Source organism: Lissotriton helveticus, chromosome 10, assembly GCF_964261635.1.
Source record: "Lissotriton helveticus chromosome 10, aLisHel1.1, whole genome shotgun sequence".
NCBI lineage: Eukaryota > Metazoa > Chordata > Amphibia > Caudata > Salamandridae > Lissotriton > Lissotriton helveticus.
Window position 1 is genome coordinate 520,457,215 of NC_136071.1, and position 19,317 is coordinate 520,476,531.

Below are 19,317 nucleotides of genomic sequence, written 5' to 3' on the forward strand. Positions count from 1 at the left end.
CGAGTCCGTAGTGGTGTCGGTCCTGGATAACCTCAGGGAGGGCATGGACCAAAACCAACATCAGGCCTTGGTGCTCCTCGATCTCTCAGCCGCTTTCGACACGGTGGACCATTCCATCTTGCTGTCACGTGTCGGAGCGGCGGGAGTCGGGGGCTCAGCCCTGGTCTGGCTTTCCTCCTTCCTGAGGGACCGCACCCAGGCGGTTCGGTTGGGGGACTTCTCGGCCGCCCCATTGAGGGTCACGTGTGGTGTTCCCCAGGGTTCTTCTCTTTCCCCTCTTCTGTTTAACCTCTATATCTATCCTTTGATTTTTGCTCTCCAGCAGCTGGAGGTCACCATTTATAACTATGCGGATGACCTCCAGCTCATCTTTAATCTATCTTCTTCTTCTCATTCTATTTCCAATTTCCAGTCTGTTATGATTTTTATCAGGGACTGGATGAACTTCAACCACCTGAAGCTGAACCCTGACAAGACCGAGCTGGTTCTCACGGGTGGTTGTTCCAGTCCCTGGAACTCTTTGTTTTGGCCTTCTTCTTTTGGGTCCTCCCCCACTCCTTCTTCCTCAGTTAAGACTTTAGGTGTCAAACTTAATAATCACCTCACCCTTCACTCACAGATTAGTTCTGTTGTTTCTTCCTGCTTCCTCACCCTTCGTACTATCCGCACTGTCTCCCGCTTTTTTTCTCCCCTGGCACTTAAGCTGATCATGTCCGCCTTGGTGATACACCGGCTGGACTACGCGAATGCCCTCTACAACGGCATTCCGGCGTACAGTCTGCGGAAACTCCAGCTGGTCCAAAACCAGGCGGCTCGATTAGTTTATGGCCTATCACGTTCCCACCACTCAACCCCTTTACTGAAGGCGCTTCATTGGCTGCCTGTCAGGGAGCGAGCCCTATTTAAAATAGGTTGTATGGTCTTCCAGGCACGACGGGGCTCGGCCCCCGCCTTCATCTCCTCCTTGATCAGGGAGTACACCCCCACCGGAGAGCTGCGCTCGTCGTCACAGTCACTCCTGCTGGTCCCTCGCTATAAGCGCAAAAAGTGGGGAGGGGCCAATTTTTCTATCTTGGCACCCACCTTCTGGAACTCTCTCCCCGACCATCTAAGATCGGCCACGCATTATCTTCCCTTCCGGAAAGACCTTAAAACTTTTCTTTTTAAACAGGTTTTCTCTCTGTAAAACTGCTTCCACTTTCTTGAGTTTGTGGTTGTCATCTTTTTCCTCTGGTACCCTCCCTTCACAGCGCCAAGAAACCGCCAGGTGAATGTTGCGCTCTATAAATATTTTAAAATCAAATCAGAAGTGACGATGCCACCTACTGGCACCTGGGTCAATTCAAAGGTAAGAATTCTGTGGCTTGATATTGTCTCTACCAGATAAGGCGTTACCTGCGGTAAGTAACTTACAGTCATTTTTGGGGAAAGAGAATCTGTTCTGCCAACGTGAACTGGATAACTGACTAGTGCGGATCAACATCAGACGGACATTTTAAAGGATGTGATTGAATTGACCCCAGAGCAAAAAGGACTGGAGCAGGCAAGTTTAGAGCACTCACCGGACACAAAGCAGTGACTCTACATTGCAGGATCATTATAGAACTTTACCGCATTACGAGGGAAGAACGAGAACCACAGATTGGCTTTCCGGTTCAATCCTCCCTCCCAACTGTTGATGAAAACGTAAGGATGGGAGGAGCCAACTACCAAAAACCACCCATTCCTACCTGACTCAGCCTGTTCGTTCTGCCCCAGTTTTTGATTCTCAATAGAAGTTTGCTGACACGCCCTGGGCCAGATAAGTGTGCGCCCGAGGCAATCAAGATTGAAGTGCCTATAACAAAGCCCCACCTCGCACATGACGTAATTATCATCGCTTGTGGCTAAAGGGCGACAGAGACCCTTGCCTGGCACAATGCTGCATAGTCACTCCCACAAGGCGAAATAAAAACGATCTTGAAATTCATTTAAAAATTGATCAGCCTGGCCTTTGGCTGCTGAGCTGTTCCTGTATTCTTGACTCTCTTCTTTCTCCCCTCCATTAACAATAAGACCACGCCCCGCACGCCCATATACAGCAGCTGCGGGTGGTATTAACAATTATTTCTAGACTTTTCGAGGCAGCTGATAAGAGAGAAACTGGGCTAAAATTAGACAGATCCGAAATAGCAGTTGGCTTTTTTTTAAGAGAGGAATCACACTTACCTTCTTCCAGGTCTTCGGAACAGTGCCTGACTGCAAGGAAGAGCTAAAGAGACTAACGATAAACTGGGCAGATAACAACAGCCAGATCTAACAACAAGCCTGATTTACAATATATCTCTCCCCAACAGGAGGTTAATAAATTGTAGAAGCTTACCTTCCGAAATAAGCGTCAAAGAATGTGGGGAGCGGTCGATGCTAGAAACAGACTTTGATGACAATACATTCTTCTGGGTCCTGACATTTTCTCTTCGGAAAAGTCACCTAACCTATAGCATTATTTTGAGTTGGCTTCAAGAGGCGGAGCAAATACCATACGGTTCATAAAGTGTGATACAATTTCTTAAATCTCTCTAGTACTATTGCTTGCCTCACTTATCTTCTTAGAGTAGCAATTGCTCTAAGCAAGTTTAAAATTCGTATGATATTTGTTGAAAGCCTGCTTGCAAAATAACTTATCGGCATCCTTCTAATGTGTTTTCCAAGTTCTTTCTAACCTTTTACAATGCTTCCTTTCAAAGGAAAGCTCGCTGGAAAACAAGCGGGTGGCAGGATTACATCTCTGTTACATAAGAGTATTTTTCCTAGGCCACAACGTCAGCTGTGGCCGAGAGCCACTAACAACCTGCCATAGCACCCTTATTGACATCCCCAGATAATACGGGGCTAGAAGATTTTAACACCTCCTGCAAATCAGAGATCACAACTTTGTTCAAGAATTGGGATGAAAAGATTAATGCAACAGATTTCCCCTAAATGTGGTTCCCAGAAAAGTTCCCAAGTGAGAATTCAGACCAATTGTGGACGTGAGACAAGCCAACGAATGGATCAAGAAATATAAGTTCAGGATGCGGGCTTTACATCAGATATATCAACAGCTCATGAAAGGAAACTAGAAGTGCTCCAAGGATCTACAACATGCTTGTTTCTGCTCCCTGTGGCTGTGAAGCACATAAAGTTACTCAGAATCACACTAGGCAAGGCTTAGTACCAGTACATGGGCATTCCTTTTGATTTGAAATTTGCTCTCAAGACTTTTTCAAAGCTCATGGCTGTAGCACCAGCTCACCTTTACAAATAAAGGGTTAACATCACCTCGACGACTGGTTGCCAAAGAACAGGCGTGTCGGAACTTCAACATCACTGCCCTGTTGTTACATCATTTGGGTCTACAAATCCCCCAAGGGTAATCAACGTTGACCCATGTTCAAGTTCTTGATTACCTGGGAGCAACATTGTACAGAAAGAGAATCTACTATTTTGCAGAAATGTAATCATCTGCTAAAAACACAATTTTCAACAGCACAGCAGGTTTCGTCTCTTCTGTGACCAATTGCTCCATTTTGTGTCAAATGTGGACATGCTGCCGAAAATGTTTAATGGGTTTGAATGTAATTGTTTCCCACAAACCATCAAGCCATATCATGTGATGTTCTGGTTACCTTTCAGTGCACAGGTTTTTTTTTCTTGTTCTTCAATTCCAGAAAAACAGTACTTTGTGTACAGAAAAAACCCTTTATTTGTTTGGAGTATCCTCAATTACTGTCATTAAGAAGAAATTGAAAATGTTGTTGAACTGGGTCTTGATGCTGTCTCTCACAACATCTCTTTTTCAAATGTCTTTTCACCTCCTTTCCTTTGGCCCCTTGTCCTTATTTCTTTTCCTCTTTCCCCCTACCTGTGTCGGGCTGTCTTTTGCTCTATCTCTTTCATGCTCGATCACCCTCTCCGTCTCCTGTCATTATTCCCATTCCACTCTTGATAAAAAGGTGATCTGCTTATCCTTTCATGAGTGAAATGCAGTGACAGTAAAAGCTGTTTAAATGATAGTTTTGAAGGGTTTTCTCCTTGATGCATGGAGATATTTGACGTTAATGGAAGGAGAATCTCCTGCCTTATTTCTTTCACAAAGAGCCTATTTGTGTTCTTCACAGATGCCAGAAGCCGTCCTGCTCTGAAGTACATTTTGCCGCCTTCCAGGGGGAACAGAACAGAAGGTTAATCCCAGTTCATTTGCCTGAGGGTTCACAGAAGGATGAAATATTCGGGCATACCTTACAAATACTGCCACTAGGTGGAAAGGACATGGGGTAGAATCTGTATACACATGGTGGTGTGTACAGGACACAGGTTAAGTAAGAGCTTACTACACCAGTCTATACAGGACTACAGGTAAGCTGGGTCTGTGTAGTATTTACTGTGCTGACAGTGTAACGTGCAAGAGAGGAGACATGTGCATCAAAGGCCACATGACAGGAGGTAAGATCTCTCTGTACATGACAGAAGATACATCACAGATGTAAGTCTATTATTACATAACATAGGGTACATTGCTGGGTGTAAGGTCGGTTTACAACTAAACGGAGATATAGGACAATAGGAAGGATCTTTGTATGTCTGATATGGCAAGAGGTGTTATCTTTGTCACTGAAAAAATATAATGGACAGGGGGTGCAGTATCTGTACAGCAGAAGCAACTTGCATAAACAAAGCATAACTAAGTAACCTCTAGTTAGCAGGTATACACCTTCTATAGTGCACCAGTCAGAATGTTAGATCTTCGTGCACCCTCAAGGACATGTAGGAATGGATGTATCATTTCTGTTCATCTGAGTTGCCATAGGGTCCAGAGTTTACAGTTATCTCCAGGTACTGCTGTACAATAAGGTAGTGCTTTAGATTTGAAGGTATGATCAGTGTAAATTTCGTGTGGGATATGCATGTCAACAGACGTGTCTTTAACAGAGGGGACAGTGCTGAAGGTAATTTCTGTGTACATCTGTCGGGTGGTACAGGATCGAAGATCTGTGTATTCGCGGCAGGGGCTACAGAGAAGAAAATATCATCGGTGTCCATCAGGGGTTATATTACACAAAGTGCCCTGGGGGCACAAGGGACATATGCGCCCGATTTGCATGCCCCTGGGGTACTTTGGTATTACAGAAGGGGCCACAGACGCTTGTGCGGCCTCCTCTGTAATACCGATAGCAGTGGCGCACATAAAGTGCCAGCGCTATCTTCAGGGTGCATTCCCTCATTTGCATGGGGGTGTGCCTCATGCAAATAAGGGAATCCCTTTGCCTCTGCCAGGGCCAGACTGGCCGTAGCGGGCACCGGGTGTTTTCCCGGTGGGCCAGAAGGGTTGGGCCAGGTATTTGGCCCTTGGGGCCAGTTTTGTTACTGGGGTACGGTTTTGCAGCAGTGTACAATAACGGCCCCCTGTAACAAAAGCGGCAACGGTGCTTGACACTAGCATGCCACCTGTCCACCCTCTCACCCCCTCGGCAGTTCTTCTCTGCACCCTTACCCTCCCAAAAGGTGGTACACTGTCAGTGCGCCCCCTGAGAGCTGCCTTCTGGAGGTGAGATCCCTCCAGACATCCCCTTGCAGGCGGGTGCTGTCGCTGAATGCACGCGCCTGCAAGGGGATCTCTAATCCCCTTTAAAAGTGTAGGTGGGTGCCGCCTGCACTGTGGAAACACAGAGCAGCTGCTCTAAAGCCACTCTGTATTTCACTTGAATGCGCTGCCCCCAGGGCAGCACGAGTTCGCAGCTGCCTTGGGGGCGACGCATTTTATGTCATAGGGGGCACTTTCCCTGATTACGCCCAGCGCACCTGTTTTAAGGTGCGCCGGGCACAAACAGGGAAAGTGCACCTTCTACATAATAGGGCCCCAGGAAGATCATACAGCCAAAAGAGAACAATTGTTTCTTCAGTGTGCTTTACAAACTTTCTTTCCTACACTTATATCTTGAAATGTCCTACATTCTCACAAGAAGGATCCTGAAATGTTTTTTGAAAATGTTGGTAGTCTTTGATTTCATTCATGTGTGGGGGTATACATTTTTCCACATCTCTTTATTATTTTTTAGCTTAATTGCGTATAGGTCAGTCACAGTCAACATAATGAATGGATCAAAGGGAAAAGAGCACACACAGTTCTCTAGGAGTTAAATGGCAATAAACATTTTATTTAAGGTTATTCATTTCGGGTAAAATCAATGCAATTGTAGTAAAATTATAAATGTACACTTATACAACGATTATAGGTAACCATAATATTAGCTGGTATCCTTCATTCAGTAATAAGAAATGGAAAGTAAGGAGAGTGCTTTGATTAGAAAGTCCAAAACACAGTAAAGTGCCCCTGACCCGATGTTGTTAAGTCAGAATAGTAAAGCACAAGTGCTGTTTAGAACTTCTCTGTTGGGGGTGGGTGCATACCCATTTGAAAGCCATTTAGAGTCTGGCTGGGGTCCATTTGCACCCTGGATCTGGTGTCGGTTATGGTATGGGTGCAGTCCTTCAGTTAACTGGAGAGTAATCAGTAGGGATGATTGTTTGGAAATGGCTCCATGAAGGGTCTGTTACATGATCACATGAGTGGAGAAGTGTGGCTCAATGGTTAGAGCAGGCAGACCTTGATGCAGAGCTCTGGCCAGGGACCAGGGTTCGATTCCGGCCTCGGCGGGTCTCCGGCTCATTAATTCCCCTGACTGGATATTCTCACCTCAGTGCCTGTTCTGATCATGGGTCCCACGCTGCAACTCTGGACAATAGCTTGCTTAGTCTCCACAACGGCCCCAAAAGCGCTGGGATGCCTGGCTGCACCTGGGGGGTGCCCAGGAGTGGACATTTCCCAGGAAAGCCAGGAAGGGTTCCTAAGCGGTATACGGACAGCGCCGGGACACCTCCGGTGGAGGTAGCTGTGCGCTTTACAAATTCCGACATTTACATTTACATTTTACATTGCTGTGTTTGCTGCAGCTGAAAAAGAAGCTAATCAGATTCTAAGAGTTAACGCTAATCTTAGTCTCAAGGAAGCTGATGCGGGTGGCTATGTGGTCATAAAACGCTCACCACCCACTTACAACTCAAAGGGACTGAAACGGGGTCAGACCTGTGCCCTGTTCGCCTGTTTCTTTATGGGGCTGGTGGAAAGGAAGCGGGTTATTGGTGTGATGAGTTTGCCCCATTTAAAACCCATATCGTCTAATTAGAGTGCTTCACCTTAATACCTGTTTTGGAGAGTAAACCAACAATGACTTTCTCATAAAACTCATTTACATCCTATCCGAAACCATTGCTGACTTCCTGAGCCGCATGCATGCATGTGCACGGGCGGCCATCTTGGAATGCTTTTTTTGGTATAATAAAAATAATTCCAAGATGACCACTGGTGCATGCACCCGCGTAGCGACCACCTTGTAATTTTTTTTTTAATTAGAGTTTATTATTAATTTACTGGTTCCAGATAGTGGACGGCCATTGTCTAATGATAAATTAAGAAATAAAGTGTGCCGGCTGAAAGTGAGTGGCCTTGTAGCATTATGCAACTGCTAGTCGTGGAATATATGATGTTATAACTCAAACAATTACAACGCATGCTTTTACAACGCAGTTTTTACATCGCAACTAACATTACATCACATGATTTTACAACGCATGCCCTTACAACGCATTTTTAAAAACTACCATAACAGCGCATTCCATTACAACGCATACCATTTCAACGCATACCATTACAATGCATAATACTTCCAGTGCAACAGTAGGGTAAGTGTTGGATAGTGTAGGGGTAAAAATTACTATTCCCACTCCAGTGAGTGCAACAGTAGGGTAAATGTTGGATAGTGTAGGGGTGAAAATTACTATTCCCACTCCAGTGAGTGCAACAGCAGGGAAAGTGTTGGATAGTGTAGGGGTAAAAATTACTAATCTCATCCACCCCAAAACCCATACCCACCCTAAAACTACAAAATCTCTATTACTTACCTTATAATGCGTTGTAATGGCATGCGTTGTAATGGTATGCCTAGTAACAGCATGCATTGTAATGGCATGCGATGTAAAGGCTGTTGCATTGTAACAGCTGCGTTGTAAAAGCAGTGCGATGTAATGGCTGCGTTGTAATGGATGTTTCCCTTATTCGCCACCACAAGTAATTTAAAAAAAGATAAAGGGCCAGGGGAGCAATTGACGAGCAGCATAGTGAGTAGTGTAAGGCCGCCTGCCCTCCCAACACTAATGTAATAACATAAGTTAAAATAAAACAATTCATTTGAGGATAGTGAAGCAACAGACGAGCCTTAGGGTTTTGGTGAGAGGTAAGCCAAGAGCAGACATGGGCAATAGTGAGAACAGCTATACTGTCCCATGGATTGTTAAAATATAAATTAAAAAATAGTTCTGCGGCGTTAGCAGTGGAAGGATACAAATCATCCAATCAAAATGATGGTAAGAAGTCATGCTCCACGGATGGGACGAAAGAAAAAATAGGGATAAAGGCCACTGCAGGAGCATTGAAGTGAGGTAGACAAGAACGAGCAAGGGACTAACCCAAAGCCCACTCTATGTATTGATTAAATATAGTAGGTCTTCATCCACAGTCTGTAAACTGACCTATAAATGAGTAATTATTATCGTACGTTGGATGGTGTCTTCTGTTTCAAAGAAAGAGGGATTTAGGCGTGTTATGCATGTCATGTTCATTGAACCAGAGAAAAGGCAGCATTTGTGGCCTTTCCGTGATTTGCACTCGTCACAGACATTTGTAGACCAGTGATGTTGGCCCCTCTGTATGCTTTTTGAGGCATTACTCACAGGTGCTTCATCCAGAAAAGATGCAGCTTTTGACCAGGAGGATCAAAGCAAGTTTTTTTTCTTGAAATCTTAGGCTTTATTTATGCCCCTGGCTTTAAAATTTAGGCTACAGAATAATGTCCCCAGCCACCTGTAAATAGGGGAGAGGAGTGGACCGACAAAGTTAGAAATATTTACCTTCGTAGTGATTCTGGTACCCTTAGACAGTGCTCTTGCTTTCTCTATCGCTCATTCACAACACGCACCCAGCTACTCCCTCAGAAATCTGCCATCCTTCTACTTTTATCTTGAAAAAACATTTAGAAGATGGAGGAGAGAGTTGGTGATCCAAGGCTAGGGAATTCTTTACACGTATAGGGGGGCAATTCCGAGGAGGCTCCATAGAACAATTTTAAAGTGACAGCGTTGTCTTACAGATAGACTGCAGTCCTGGCAATTTCCAAAAAGTTGTAAAAGAAGAAGAACAAGGACTAAGAGGAGTGGAATCAATGTGGTTTAGCATTTTTTCTTAGCAGAGGGTACATGGAGTAAATCAAATCCCTAAGAAGAACAAACTTTGATAGTGTACCCTGTAAAGGCCTAGCACCAGACCCGCTATCCCTAATTGTTATATGTTCAGTGGGAATCCCCCATCACTCCTGTGTGCACACTGTTAATGCACCCACTGCCACGGTGCAATCCAATACAGGATTATAACAATTTTCAAACCCAATGCAAAGGTGCACCACTTAACAGTAAACAAAGAAATAACTGGTGTGTATCCATAGAGTTTTTCTTTTAGTTTCTTCTTTTATTCACAATATTCTTGTTTTTTTATAAAACACAGCCAACGCATTTCGTCCAGTAAAGGACTTCTTCAGGGCATGAAAGCAAAACACCGGGCACTCTCAACAAGTGTCAGCGTTGAAGTATCCGCGGTGGGTGGGTTTTCAGGGAAAATTTATACAAACTTGTTTCAGCAGGAATAAATTTAACGAAGATAAGTACTTCTCTTTAGAAGAGGGAGAGAATCAAAGGTATAATAACACCTTATTAGACCATTACAGAGGCCACATCCCGATAAAATAGGCCAGAAGTGACGGGACAATCACCTGATCAGCCTCAGTATGGCTATATTCTGACCCAAAAGCACCTCCTGTAGAGCGAATCCCTGTTCATTTGGAAGAGGCTACAGAGCAGTAAGTTAAATTGAGGTACAACTACTGTATGAGTTAATACAGAGGCATGATTTTCAGCTCCCTGAGCAAACTTCAATTTTTTCAACTGGAATGCTTCCAGTTAACTGATTTAAGGAGTCTTTATGTGACATTTTGTCTTAACGTGGCTCCTCCAGTTGTTAGCACCATAAGGATGTTACTTACCTTACCTTTTGCAAGTGCCAAGCCTCTTAAGATCAATATACTTCTTCTGAAGAGCTCAGGGCCAAAGGTATCATACATGTGGATGCGACAAACAACTCAGTGAAAGGCCAGATTTGTGTGCGCGTGGCAGAGGTGAATAGAGGACAGTAAACTCAGACCTGATACAGGACATTGAGCAGTGGTGGGTACTATGACCCAATCCCAAATTAGAGGGTAGCATCTCTTTTCCAGCTTTCAGAGTTTAAGGCACAAGTGAACATGTGGGACAAGGAATTGATGGTCCTTATCAGTTAGAAGGCAGAATACAAGAATGCATGCGTCAGTTTTCCTGTGCGGGAAGGAGAATGTTCTAATTGACGAACTTGAGAAGAGGAAAGTGCGGAATCTTGATGTGGCAGCATATGTGTCCTTAAATCAAAACTTGGTTTGTAAATTGCATTTTCTGGTTGCTCTTTCTGGTGAATAAATGAGATCACCAGGACTGTGATAATTCATGTGCTTTGATAGGACGAAGGTGCTCATTTCTGGTTTAAGAGGGTGCATCTGCACATCTTTAGATCTGATAGGACAGGATTGGTAGGTGTGCCCTTTTTCACAGACTCTGGATCACACAAGGTTGCATGCTGTTTGCTTCTGGTTTGCTTTTGTACTCACTCTCCCTAAGTAATGTTCCTGCCATCTTGAGTACCCAAAATCTGGTTTCAAAACCTCTCTCCTTTTCTTTTGCAGGAGAAGAAACTCGCAGAGGTGTCTCTGAGTCCATCTTCAGCTACATGTTATCAGGTGTGGTATTCACTGGCATCGTGGTCCCCAATGTAAAGTTACGGCTGTGCCACAGTTCAGCGGTGTGTCCGTTGTGAACACACTTGAGCAGTCTACTACATTTCAGCACAAATTGTATTTTGCGCTCATACAAGTTTAAGCTGACTTCAGATGATGGTGAAAAATCTGCTTCCATGTATCATAGTAGTAGCATGTGCATATTCTCACAGGCATAATTTTTTTCTCAATCACATGAATATTTAACAAGATGTCATATGGATAGGTTGTGGGCCCTAGCCAAGTGTCTGAGATAGACCTACAGAATGTGGTGAGGGCCCCTGTGGTCCCATATCTCACAGCTATTCATAGGCTCTTAGACTGAGTACGTGAACTCTACCCCGCAAGAGTTGTAGGGGCCTGTGTTACACCCCTGCTTTGCGCCCTGGATCTGGTAGCCGAGAGTGGAGTACAGGAGCGTGTTCCTGTGCAACACAACCTGCACGGAAGAACCAATATTGATGGATTTAACAAGAGCTCGCAACTAGTTTAAGCATGACGATCGTGGGGGCCGAAAAGAACAGTACTTTGTGACAGTCCTTGCTTTGTATGCAGGTGCCCAAAGTCTTTCTTAGGAGCCAGACACTGGTGTAGCCGAATGGTGGCATTGATGAATACATTCTTGATGGCACCCCGTGCCTCTTTGTTCCACCACCCTACACTCTCTGTAGCTCACTCTTCCGGGTTCTTTTTCAACTCTACTTTCTTCCTTTGTCACTGTTTTGCTATATGTTATCTCTTTTCCTCGTTCTTTCTCAGGGCCAATGTCTGAAGATGAAAAGTAAATCCGCTCTCAAAAAAGGAGCGCCAGTGATCACCAGCCTAAATTATTTACTGCCTTATGAGTTGAGAGGTTAAGGGACTAGTCGAAAGGGACTGAGGTGTCCAAGGGGAGATGAGCTCTGCACATTTGTGGAGGTGACTCCAGGGCAGCTGTCATCTTTCCCATCCCTGTGTTGCATGGTGAAAACTGCGGCCAGAGCGTACAGGGCCAGCTAAGTGCTGCTCTGGCACCCTGTTCTCGGTTACATACCGAGTCCTAGGACAGCTGTCTGCCGGTCTGCCCTTTTAAGGGGGGGGTGAAGGAGTCTTGAGACAAAGACAGCTGTCATGGCAATTGGGAACAGGGATCTGGAAAAACTTTCAGCTGTCCCAAACCTCCGTGGCCCTCAGCATTTTGGGGGCCACAAAGGATCTGGTCCGCAGTGAGATTCTCCAAATGTTCTATTTATTTTGTTTTCCTTTTCGACATTTCTTCTCTTGCCCTTGAGCGAAACGGAGGGTGGGAGAGTCCTAAAAATTACCCCCAATAGGTTATGGGAGGGTGGCGAGCTAACTAAATATCACCTTAGAATTTGGACACCGCACAGAGGGATACGAGGGGATTACTCAGGACCTCCTGCTAGAGGGCTTCCTAATCCACCCTGACTTTGGCAATGCATGGGGGTTCAAAGCATGCTTTCACCGTTGGGTACAGCAGGGAAGGATCATCGACTGGTGGTGGGGCAGCTTTACGCATCTCCTGTATTATGTATTTTTCAGATCCACATTTGCCCATAGGAAAGGAGGTGGAGATACTCGATCCCCCTCCCCACTGTATGGCTCAGCAAGGGTAGAAAAAATGTCCTTGTCATTTAATGGGCACAACAGGGTACACATTTTCTCCACTATGCATACTGTAGGTCTCCAATGCTGGAATTGTCTTAATCCTACAATTTGATAGCCAGGAATCCCTCTGAAGGCTTCCAGGGAATCACATTGTGGAGGGGGAACTTTAGTTCAGTGGACATTGGGTATGAACAAATTAAATGAAGGTGACAATGTTCGAGAATATAGACATAAATATACAGCATTGCCAAATCCCAGTAGGATCTCACATTTTGTTTAATAACTCAAAAATGACTCCACAAAAATTCAGCAAAGAAAAGCTCTGAATGACGGAATGGCTACTGTGCCAATAAAGTTTGGTGTATTTTTGTTAAGTGCTATTGGAGTTGTTCAGTGTAAAATCTTTTATTGGAAAAGTGACACATTTTGGACCGTTTGACAAATCTGCACAAACTTGGCCCACTCAAGGCATTATATTTGGCAACTTTGGTGCAAATATGTCAAGGTATTCACAGGGTTATTAATGGGATATAATGGTATTTGCTTAAACTGAGATGTCTGCCTTAACTACAGAGGTAAGACTGCTTCTATGTACAGAGAAAACATGTTGACATTTTTCATATAATTGTGTTTTATGAATGCCAGAGTTAGATATGCTCATTTTTAATTGAATTCACTGTTTTATACTTACTGCTACTGTGCTTCTAGTCATTTAAAGTGATACCCTCAGCAGTATGAAGTAACACTATAATAATAAAAATGTTTTGAAAAAGTGGTTTCAGGGCCAGACGGCATGGCTCGCAAGAGAGGGAGGGCGGGGTCGCCAGAGGGGCCGCGGGGGAGGAGGGAGGGGTCGCTGGGGTGTCGCACAGGGGAGCGGGGAGTGGGAAATAAAAATAAAAAAAACTTACCTTCAACTGGGTCCAACGTCTCAGCTCCTGCTGTCCTGGACGCTTCCAGGAACTGGAAGCAGGCAGCCAGGCTCCCTCCCTTAAGCCAATCACAACACTGCAGTGCAGCTTTGTAATTGGTCTGAGCACCGTGACAAGGTGCTCAGCCTGGGGCTGTAGGGTTGGGCATGTTCTCCATCCAGGCTGTAATGCAGCCTGCATGGAGAAGGGAAAAGTGTGAATGAATGGTTTGGGTGGCCCGAGAGGGCCGACAAAACAGTCATAGCGTACTTAGGAGTGGGCAAACCACTCCGCCCGTGCCCTGCACCATGAGCAGAGCAGCCTCGCCTCGCCCTCCCGCCGCAAAGGAAACATAACATGATAGCAACTGAAAGTTATTATCATGTTATGTTTCCTCTTCTCGCGCTGCTTGAAAGTAGTGTGGCGTTGCTCCTCCGCCATAGCGGAGGTGCTGCCCATTGAAAAGTGGAAGCTCATGTGGAGCAAGTAATTGCCTGATCATGATAAGCTTGCTCAAGGTTAAAACTTTACTCACAAACTCATCTAACAATAATGTAAAATTGTATGAGGATGGGATGACCTGGGCTTACTGAAGCGAGAAAAATAGTCATTTTGCAAACCAATGCATGTACAAGAAATGGAAACAGAATTTAAATATTGCTTGCTAAAAAATAGAAAGTGTTTGGGATATTTTACCATTTATGGAAATCTGCAGAATGTATCCACTCCTGAGAACAACTTGTTGCATGTAAGTAATTATTACCTCTAAAACACCAGCTGTTTTATGTTTGTAATTTGCATGAATGATGAGACTTACCCTGTGTCTGTCCTATGGATTCTGTGGCAGGGCCTCAGCTTATTTGCACGGTGCTGCTGATGAAACCTGGAACATGGTCCCGCAATCTGCCAAAGATCCTCCGCAAGCTCAAACTCGAAAACTTTGGGCTGGTGGCAATGAGGCATGTGAAACTGGACCTCACCTGTGCATCGGCTCTCCTCCCGCCAGAAGTCTTGCAGGTCTGTGTACCAGAAACCGGGGTAATAAGTTACAGTAGGATTGTCTGTGATATATCTTTTTGAGGTAGATATGGGCTTGGTTGTTTCTGGGATTTTCTGGGATTTAACAGAGTGAAAAATTGTCCTTGTTGTCATTTGTCTTCAATCCTTAAGTGGACACCTACATTGAGAGTTTGGTCCAGCATAAAATAATCTGTGAACAACCCTCCCCCAAAAAATCCTAACATTTCTTTAATCTGCATGAAATATACATATATTCCTAGACTACTCACTACGGCTTGTCAGCTTCTAGGCATTCTATATCCAAGTTTTCAGGAGCAAACAGAAAGTGAACAGACTCTTTCAGGTCGGTCCACAACCCATTCCAATAGAGGATAAACAGCCAGTGCTGCTCTCCGGAAACATGGCTATTGTTAAGAGTTGTCACATGAAGATCAGTCCTTGCATTTGCTAGACCCTACAGCAGAGACTCTGACTCTGCAACTTGTTTATTTGAAGTCCTCTAATCATTTCTTTCTCTTTCACCTTGGTTTTTGAAAATCTTTTATTGCATTTTTAGATACTTTCATATACATATACCTTTTAACTTTTCATAGAAGTAAACAGTCCATGCCTAACTACAGTCTTGTTAAATGGTTCAACATTTCTGGGGACATTCACATTAATATGTAATCCTACAGTGCAGATCATTAAGGTGCTACAAAATGTTCACTTACACTGGCTGCCCCGTTTCAACATTAGCCTCAAGTTAGCTCACTTTACCTGTATCTTTTTTTATTTGTTTTATTACCTTTTGTATTCCTGGTGACTTACTTGTTTTGTACTCCCACCAGCTTTATTGCTTTAGGTCACTTGATTGTGTTTTTAATTTCACCACTTACCTGGTGTGGTTCCCTGTAGGCACATCTTGTATTGCAGCTGTCTGGCCACCTCCCTGCCCCTTGACATCACCTCGACCAAAAATATTTGCCCTCTGGAAAATGTGAGCACACAGCATAGGCACGCAGCAGGAAAAGTTTTGGCGCTTCAAAGTGGCCCATCTGCATCAAGGAAGTGCATGAGGAAGTGTATCCACAGTTAATACTTTGTGCTAGCCATAGTCCTGCTGTGCGGACACACACTGCATTAAAAATCCTGGCACAGTAGAAGTGCTGAAATTAGTAGCTCAACTTCCTCCTCTTGAATGCAAGATACTAGGAGTGATAACAGTTTACTATCTTTCTAGTGGACTCTCAAACCATTTTCCATTGATGTTGACAATGAAGAGCACAGGATTAAGACGAGGAATATAGAGGTTACATAGATTCCATCTGAAGGATTTGTAGAATGCTAAACAATTAACAATTAAAACAAGACACCATAGTGATACAGACTAAGACTGTGTGGTGAATTAGGTGGTGGTATGGAAAGCATATAAGACAAAGGTGATGTGGGAAGTAGTATCATTTGTACCTTTAAAAATAAAGTGCGAACAGGGTCAATGAAGAAAAAGAGAGGAACTTAAACTTAGATTGCATCACTGACCTGAAGCAAAGAGAGGTTTATTGATTGCAGAGGCATGCAAAACAAACTTTTATGAAAAAAGAGAAAACGCTAAACAAAATCCTGGTCTAGTTCAATAAAAAAGACCATCAGTGGAAAAGTTCAGTATTTCATAGATAACACTAGATAAATAACTGAGGAAGACAAGGAGACAGCAGACATATTTATAGGTTACTGCGAAGGGCTCTTTAAGTTCAAACGGTTGCAGAGTTGCTCATGCTGTAGACCCTGAAAGATTTCCTTTTGAAAACCCTTGCTGAAGTTCAGGGAGCTACGATCACAGAAGACAAAGTTGCCCAAGCAATAAACTGGCAAAATGATTTTCCCAAGTGAGTTTCTCTAAAGTTGTTAAATAAATAGGAGATACACCCAACCATGACATGCTGGCAATGTTAGAAGAGTGCCCAAATAAAATTAGTCTTCCAAGAGATATGATCCAATCAATAAAAATGATAACGCTATTGAGAAGGTGGCTCCATGAAGCCAATATGTTTGATAAATATAGAGGTAACAATTCTGGCCTAGTGGGTGGGCTGCAGGGCGTAACATCAGCCATACTACCCCAATGTCACTGTGGAGTCAGCCTCCGCAGATCTCATAGGATCACTCTTCAAAGGTTAGAAATGTTCCTCTGACTAGTGAACCTCTAGAAGAGCCATTAACCAATATCTTGCTATACATGGAGAACCTTTTCGCCTCTGTAGATTAGGGTATGGGTTAACAGGTAATTATTTTTAGAAAGCAGGTTAGGCCGTTGTGCCTCCTCTCCCTGGTTCTTTTCATCCTAGCCATAGAGACCTCACAGAATAGTTGAGGATTGATAGAATGTTTGCAAGGTTTCTGTGGCCATGAGGAGAGGATCTAGTTGCATGTACAGAGGCTTCTTCTTTTCGGGCAAAACTTCAAACACTCCATAACCAGAAAAACTAATGTTTTTAAAGAATTCTATTTATATCTAGGATTCAGCATCAATTAGCACTAGTCAATAGCTTGACTGACAAGTGATTACTGAATGGAGCTGCCATATAGGAATTTAAATATCTGGGGAAAATCTGTCCACAGGTAGCTCATAATGTATAGACATGAATATAATGCCAATCCTTTGTATATTCAGACATAACCCACTTTGCCAAGCCACCTTTTTCCATTTCAAGAAGGGAAGCAATGTATTAGATGTTCATGCTCCCAATGATCTTGAGTGTCCTTAATAACCCTTCAGTGGAGATTCCAGGAAACCTAGTCAAGAAAATTTAAATATATCTATGAAACTTTTTTGACTGGGAGGGTTCTCAAAGTTGCCACATCCACCTAATGTAAATCAACTTGGGATTTGGAGATAAATCTTCCAGATTAAAAAAATATATACTGGGCATTCCCTTTATTCATGGTAAGTGTGGTAATATTCTCCCCATACGAATATCCAATGATTATGTTATGTATGGCAGAAGAATAGAGACAAATTCTCTTAATCATGAAGCAAGTATATAAACATGTCAACCAATACAGTGTGATGGAAGGGAAAGGTATTATTGCAAATTTTCTTTTGGTGATAGTTTAACCATGTACCTTAACCAGCAGGCAGGGTGTGAGTGATAGAAGAACAGATGGTTCAATTGTTAGCTGTTTTGATGTTAGGAAGTAACCTTAATAGTCTTGACCTAAATAAGAATATGAGTTTAGTGAAATAAACCAATATGGGTACATTCATATCCCTCATGCATAATACCGACAGATATAAAGGTTTATTTTGATTCCAGAACAATACACCAGCATTCTAAGTCCCTGGATCGTATATATAGTCTGATCTTAACATTATATATGGCTATTGTATCCTTTTTAGAGAGATCTCTGGAGAAGGACAAATGGGAAGGAGAATTTGTACAGTTGGAATAAGAAAAATTGCCCCAAGCCTCAAGCTCAATGGGATGTAGCTAGTACTTATTAACATACACTGCTGCAAACCAAGTATCAACATATGGGAAATTGTTCTAAATAAATGCCACACACAACCAATAGGTTCCTAGAATAGAATAAAGTGAGGCGTGATTACCTCCGTACAATCTATTCATGCCATTCAATTGTTTTCAGTGGAGATATTTAGTGAGGTTTTGAGAATATGAGATTGGGCATTGGGTCACACCTTAAACTGCTAATTTTGGGTATCTGGATTGGGACTAACAACAAGTACACCTAGGAAACTGCTAAATTTGGCATTGTTAACTTCAAATCGATATATAGCCACGTACTAACCAATCCCTGGCCTCATTCAAGGACGCAGTGGTTCCTGGGCTTAGATAGATTTATGGAACTTGAGAAAGCAATATTTAGAAATAAGTGGTGGCTGTTGAAGTTTGAAACTATTTTGGGATGAGGATATCACAACACCCAGCAAGAGAACAGTGAAAGCGGAGATGGATATGTAATGAGATCCCAAAGAGGCATGGGAACCAGTTGTGTGGTAGGGATAGCTTTCTATTGTGATGCCCACACCCCTCGCATCCCCTAGTTTTCCTCTCTCTAAACTTGGGCAAAGCTACAGATCCCCTAACAATAACTTACTAAATGTATTGAAATAGTTGTCAACTGCATCTGTGCCAACCCTGTACAATGGAGAACCTTCCCTTTGACCAACAGAAGAATTGTAGTACTGTGTGAAGTCTCTGCTGTCCATTGAGTTTGAAAATGTGTATGCCAATGCATACTTATTACCAAAAAAAGACTTCTGCAGACTAGTATGAGAGAAAAAGAAGATTATGTCCTTGCTGAACAGACTTTGTTGAAACTGATATCTGGTCTCTTCTTCCTAGGACTCTGTGCTGTTGCAAGATAACTGCACCTACCTCACCTCCGATCTCTCACTCGTGCTTTGCCTGCAACGACAGAATGCTGTGAAAAAGCTGCTTGATATTCTTGGACCAGATGACCCAAGTCAGGGCCAAACCCAGGACATGTGCTTATGGAGGGCACAGTATGGAGCAAGTCTAGTACAAAATGCTTTTTATGGTAGGTCATCAGACTGATGGTGGGTTATTTGGTTAATGGTTGAACATTGAGTAAGTGGGAGGTAACTACATAGTTTGTGAGTGTATGCAGTTCATTTGGTTTGCTGGTGAGTGATTGGTCAGTATTGCAGTTAATGCTAGCTGATAGAATCAATTGTAGGTAGTTTGATGGGTGACGGCCATCTTGCCCAGTGCTAGGTCATGAGTGCAGTGGCAGGTCACAATAAGACACAATATTAGAGGTCCACA

The 19,317-nt window shown here is 43.4% G+C and overlaps 1 protein-coding gene across 2 annotated transcripts in view; it reads left to right on the forward strand.

Moving 5' to 3' along the window:
* Window positions 1-19,317, forward strand: part of DNAAF8 (dynein axonemal assembly factor 8) — a 1,081,381-nt gene that overhangs the window by 720,096 nt on the left and 341,968 nt on the right. For both annotated transcript variants that reach the window (XM_078663036.1, XM_078663037.1), the window contains 4 exons: window positions 4,140-4,202; window positions 10,899-10,952; window positions 14,355-14,524; window positions 18,874-19,069. In XM_078663036.1, coding sequence (XP_078519162.1) covers window positions 4,140-4,202; window positions 10,899-10,952; window positions 14,355-14,524; window positions 18,874-19,069 — 483 coding nt within the window. The remainder of the gene's footprint in view (window positions 1-4,139; window positions 4,203-10,898; window positions 10,953-14,354; window positions 14,525-18,873; window positions 19,070-19,317) is intronic.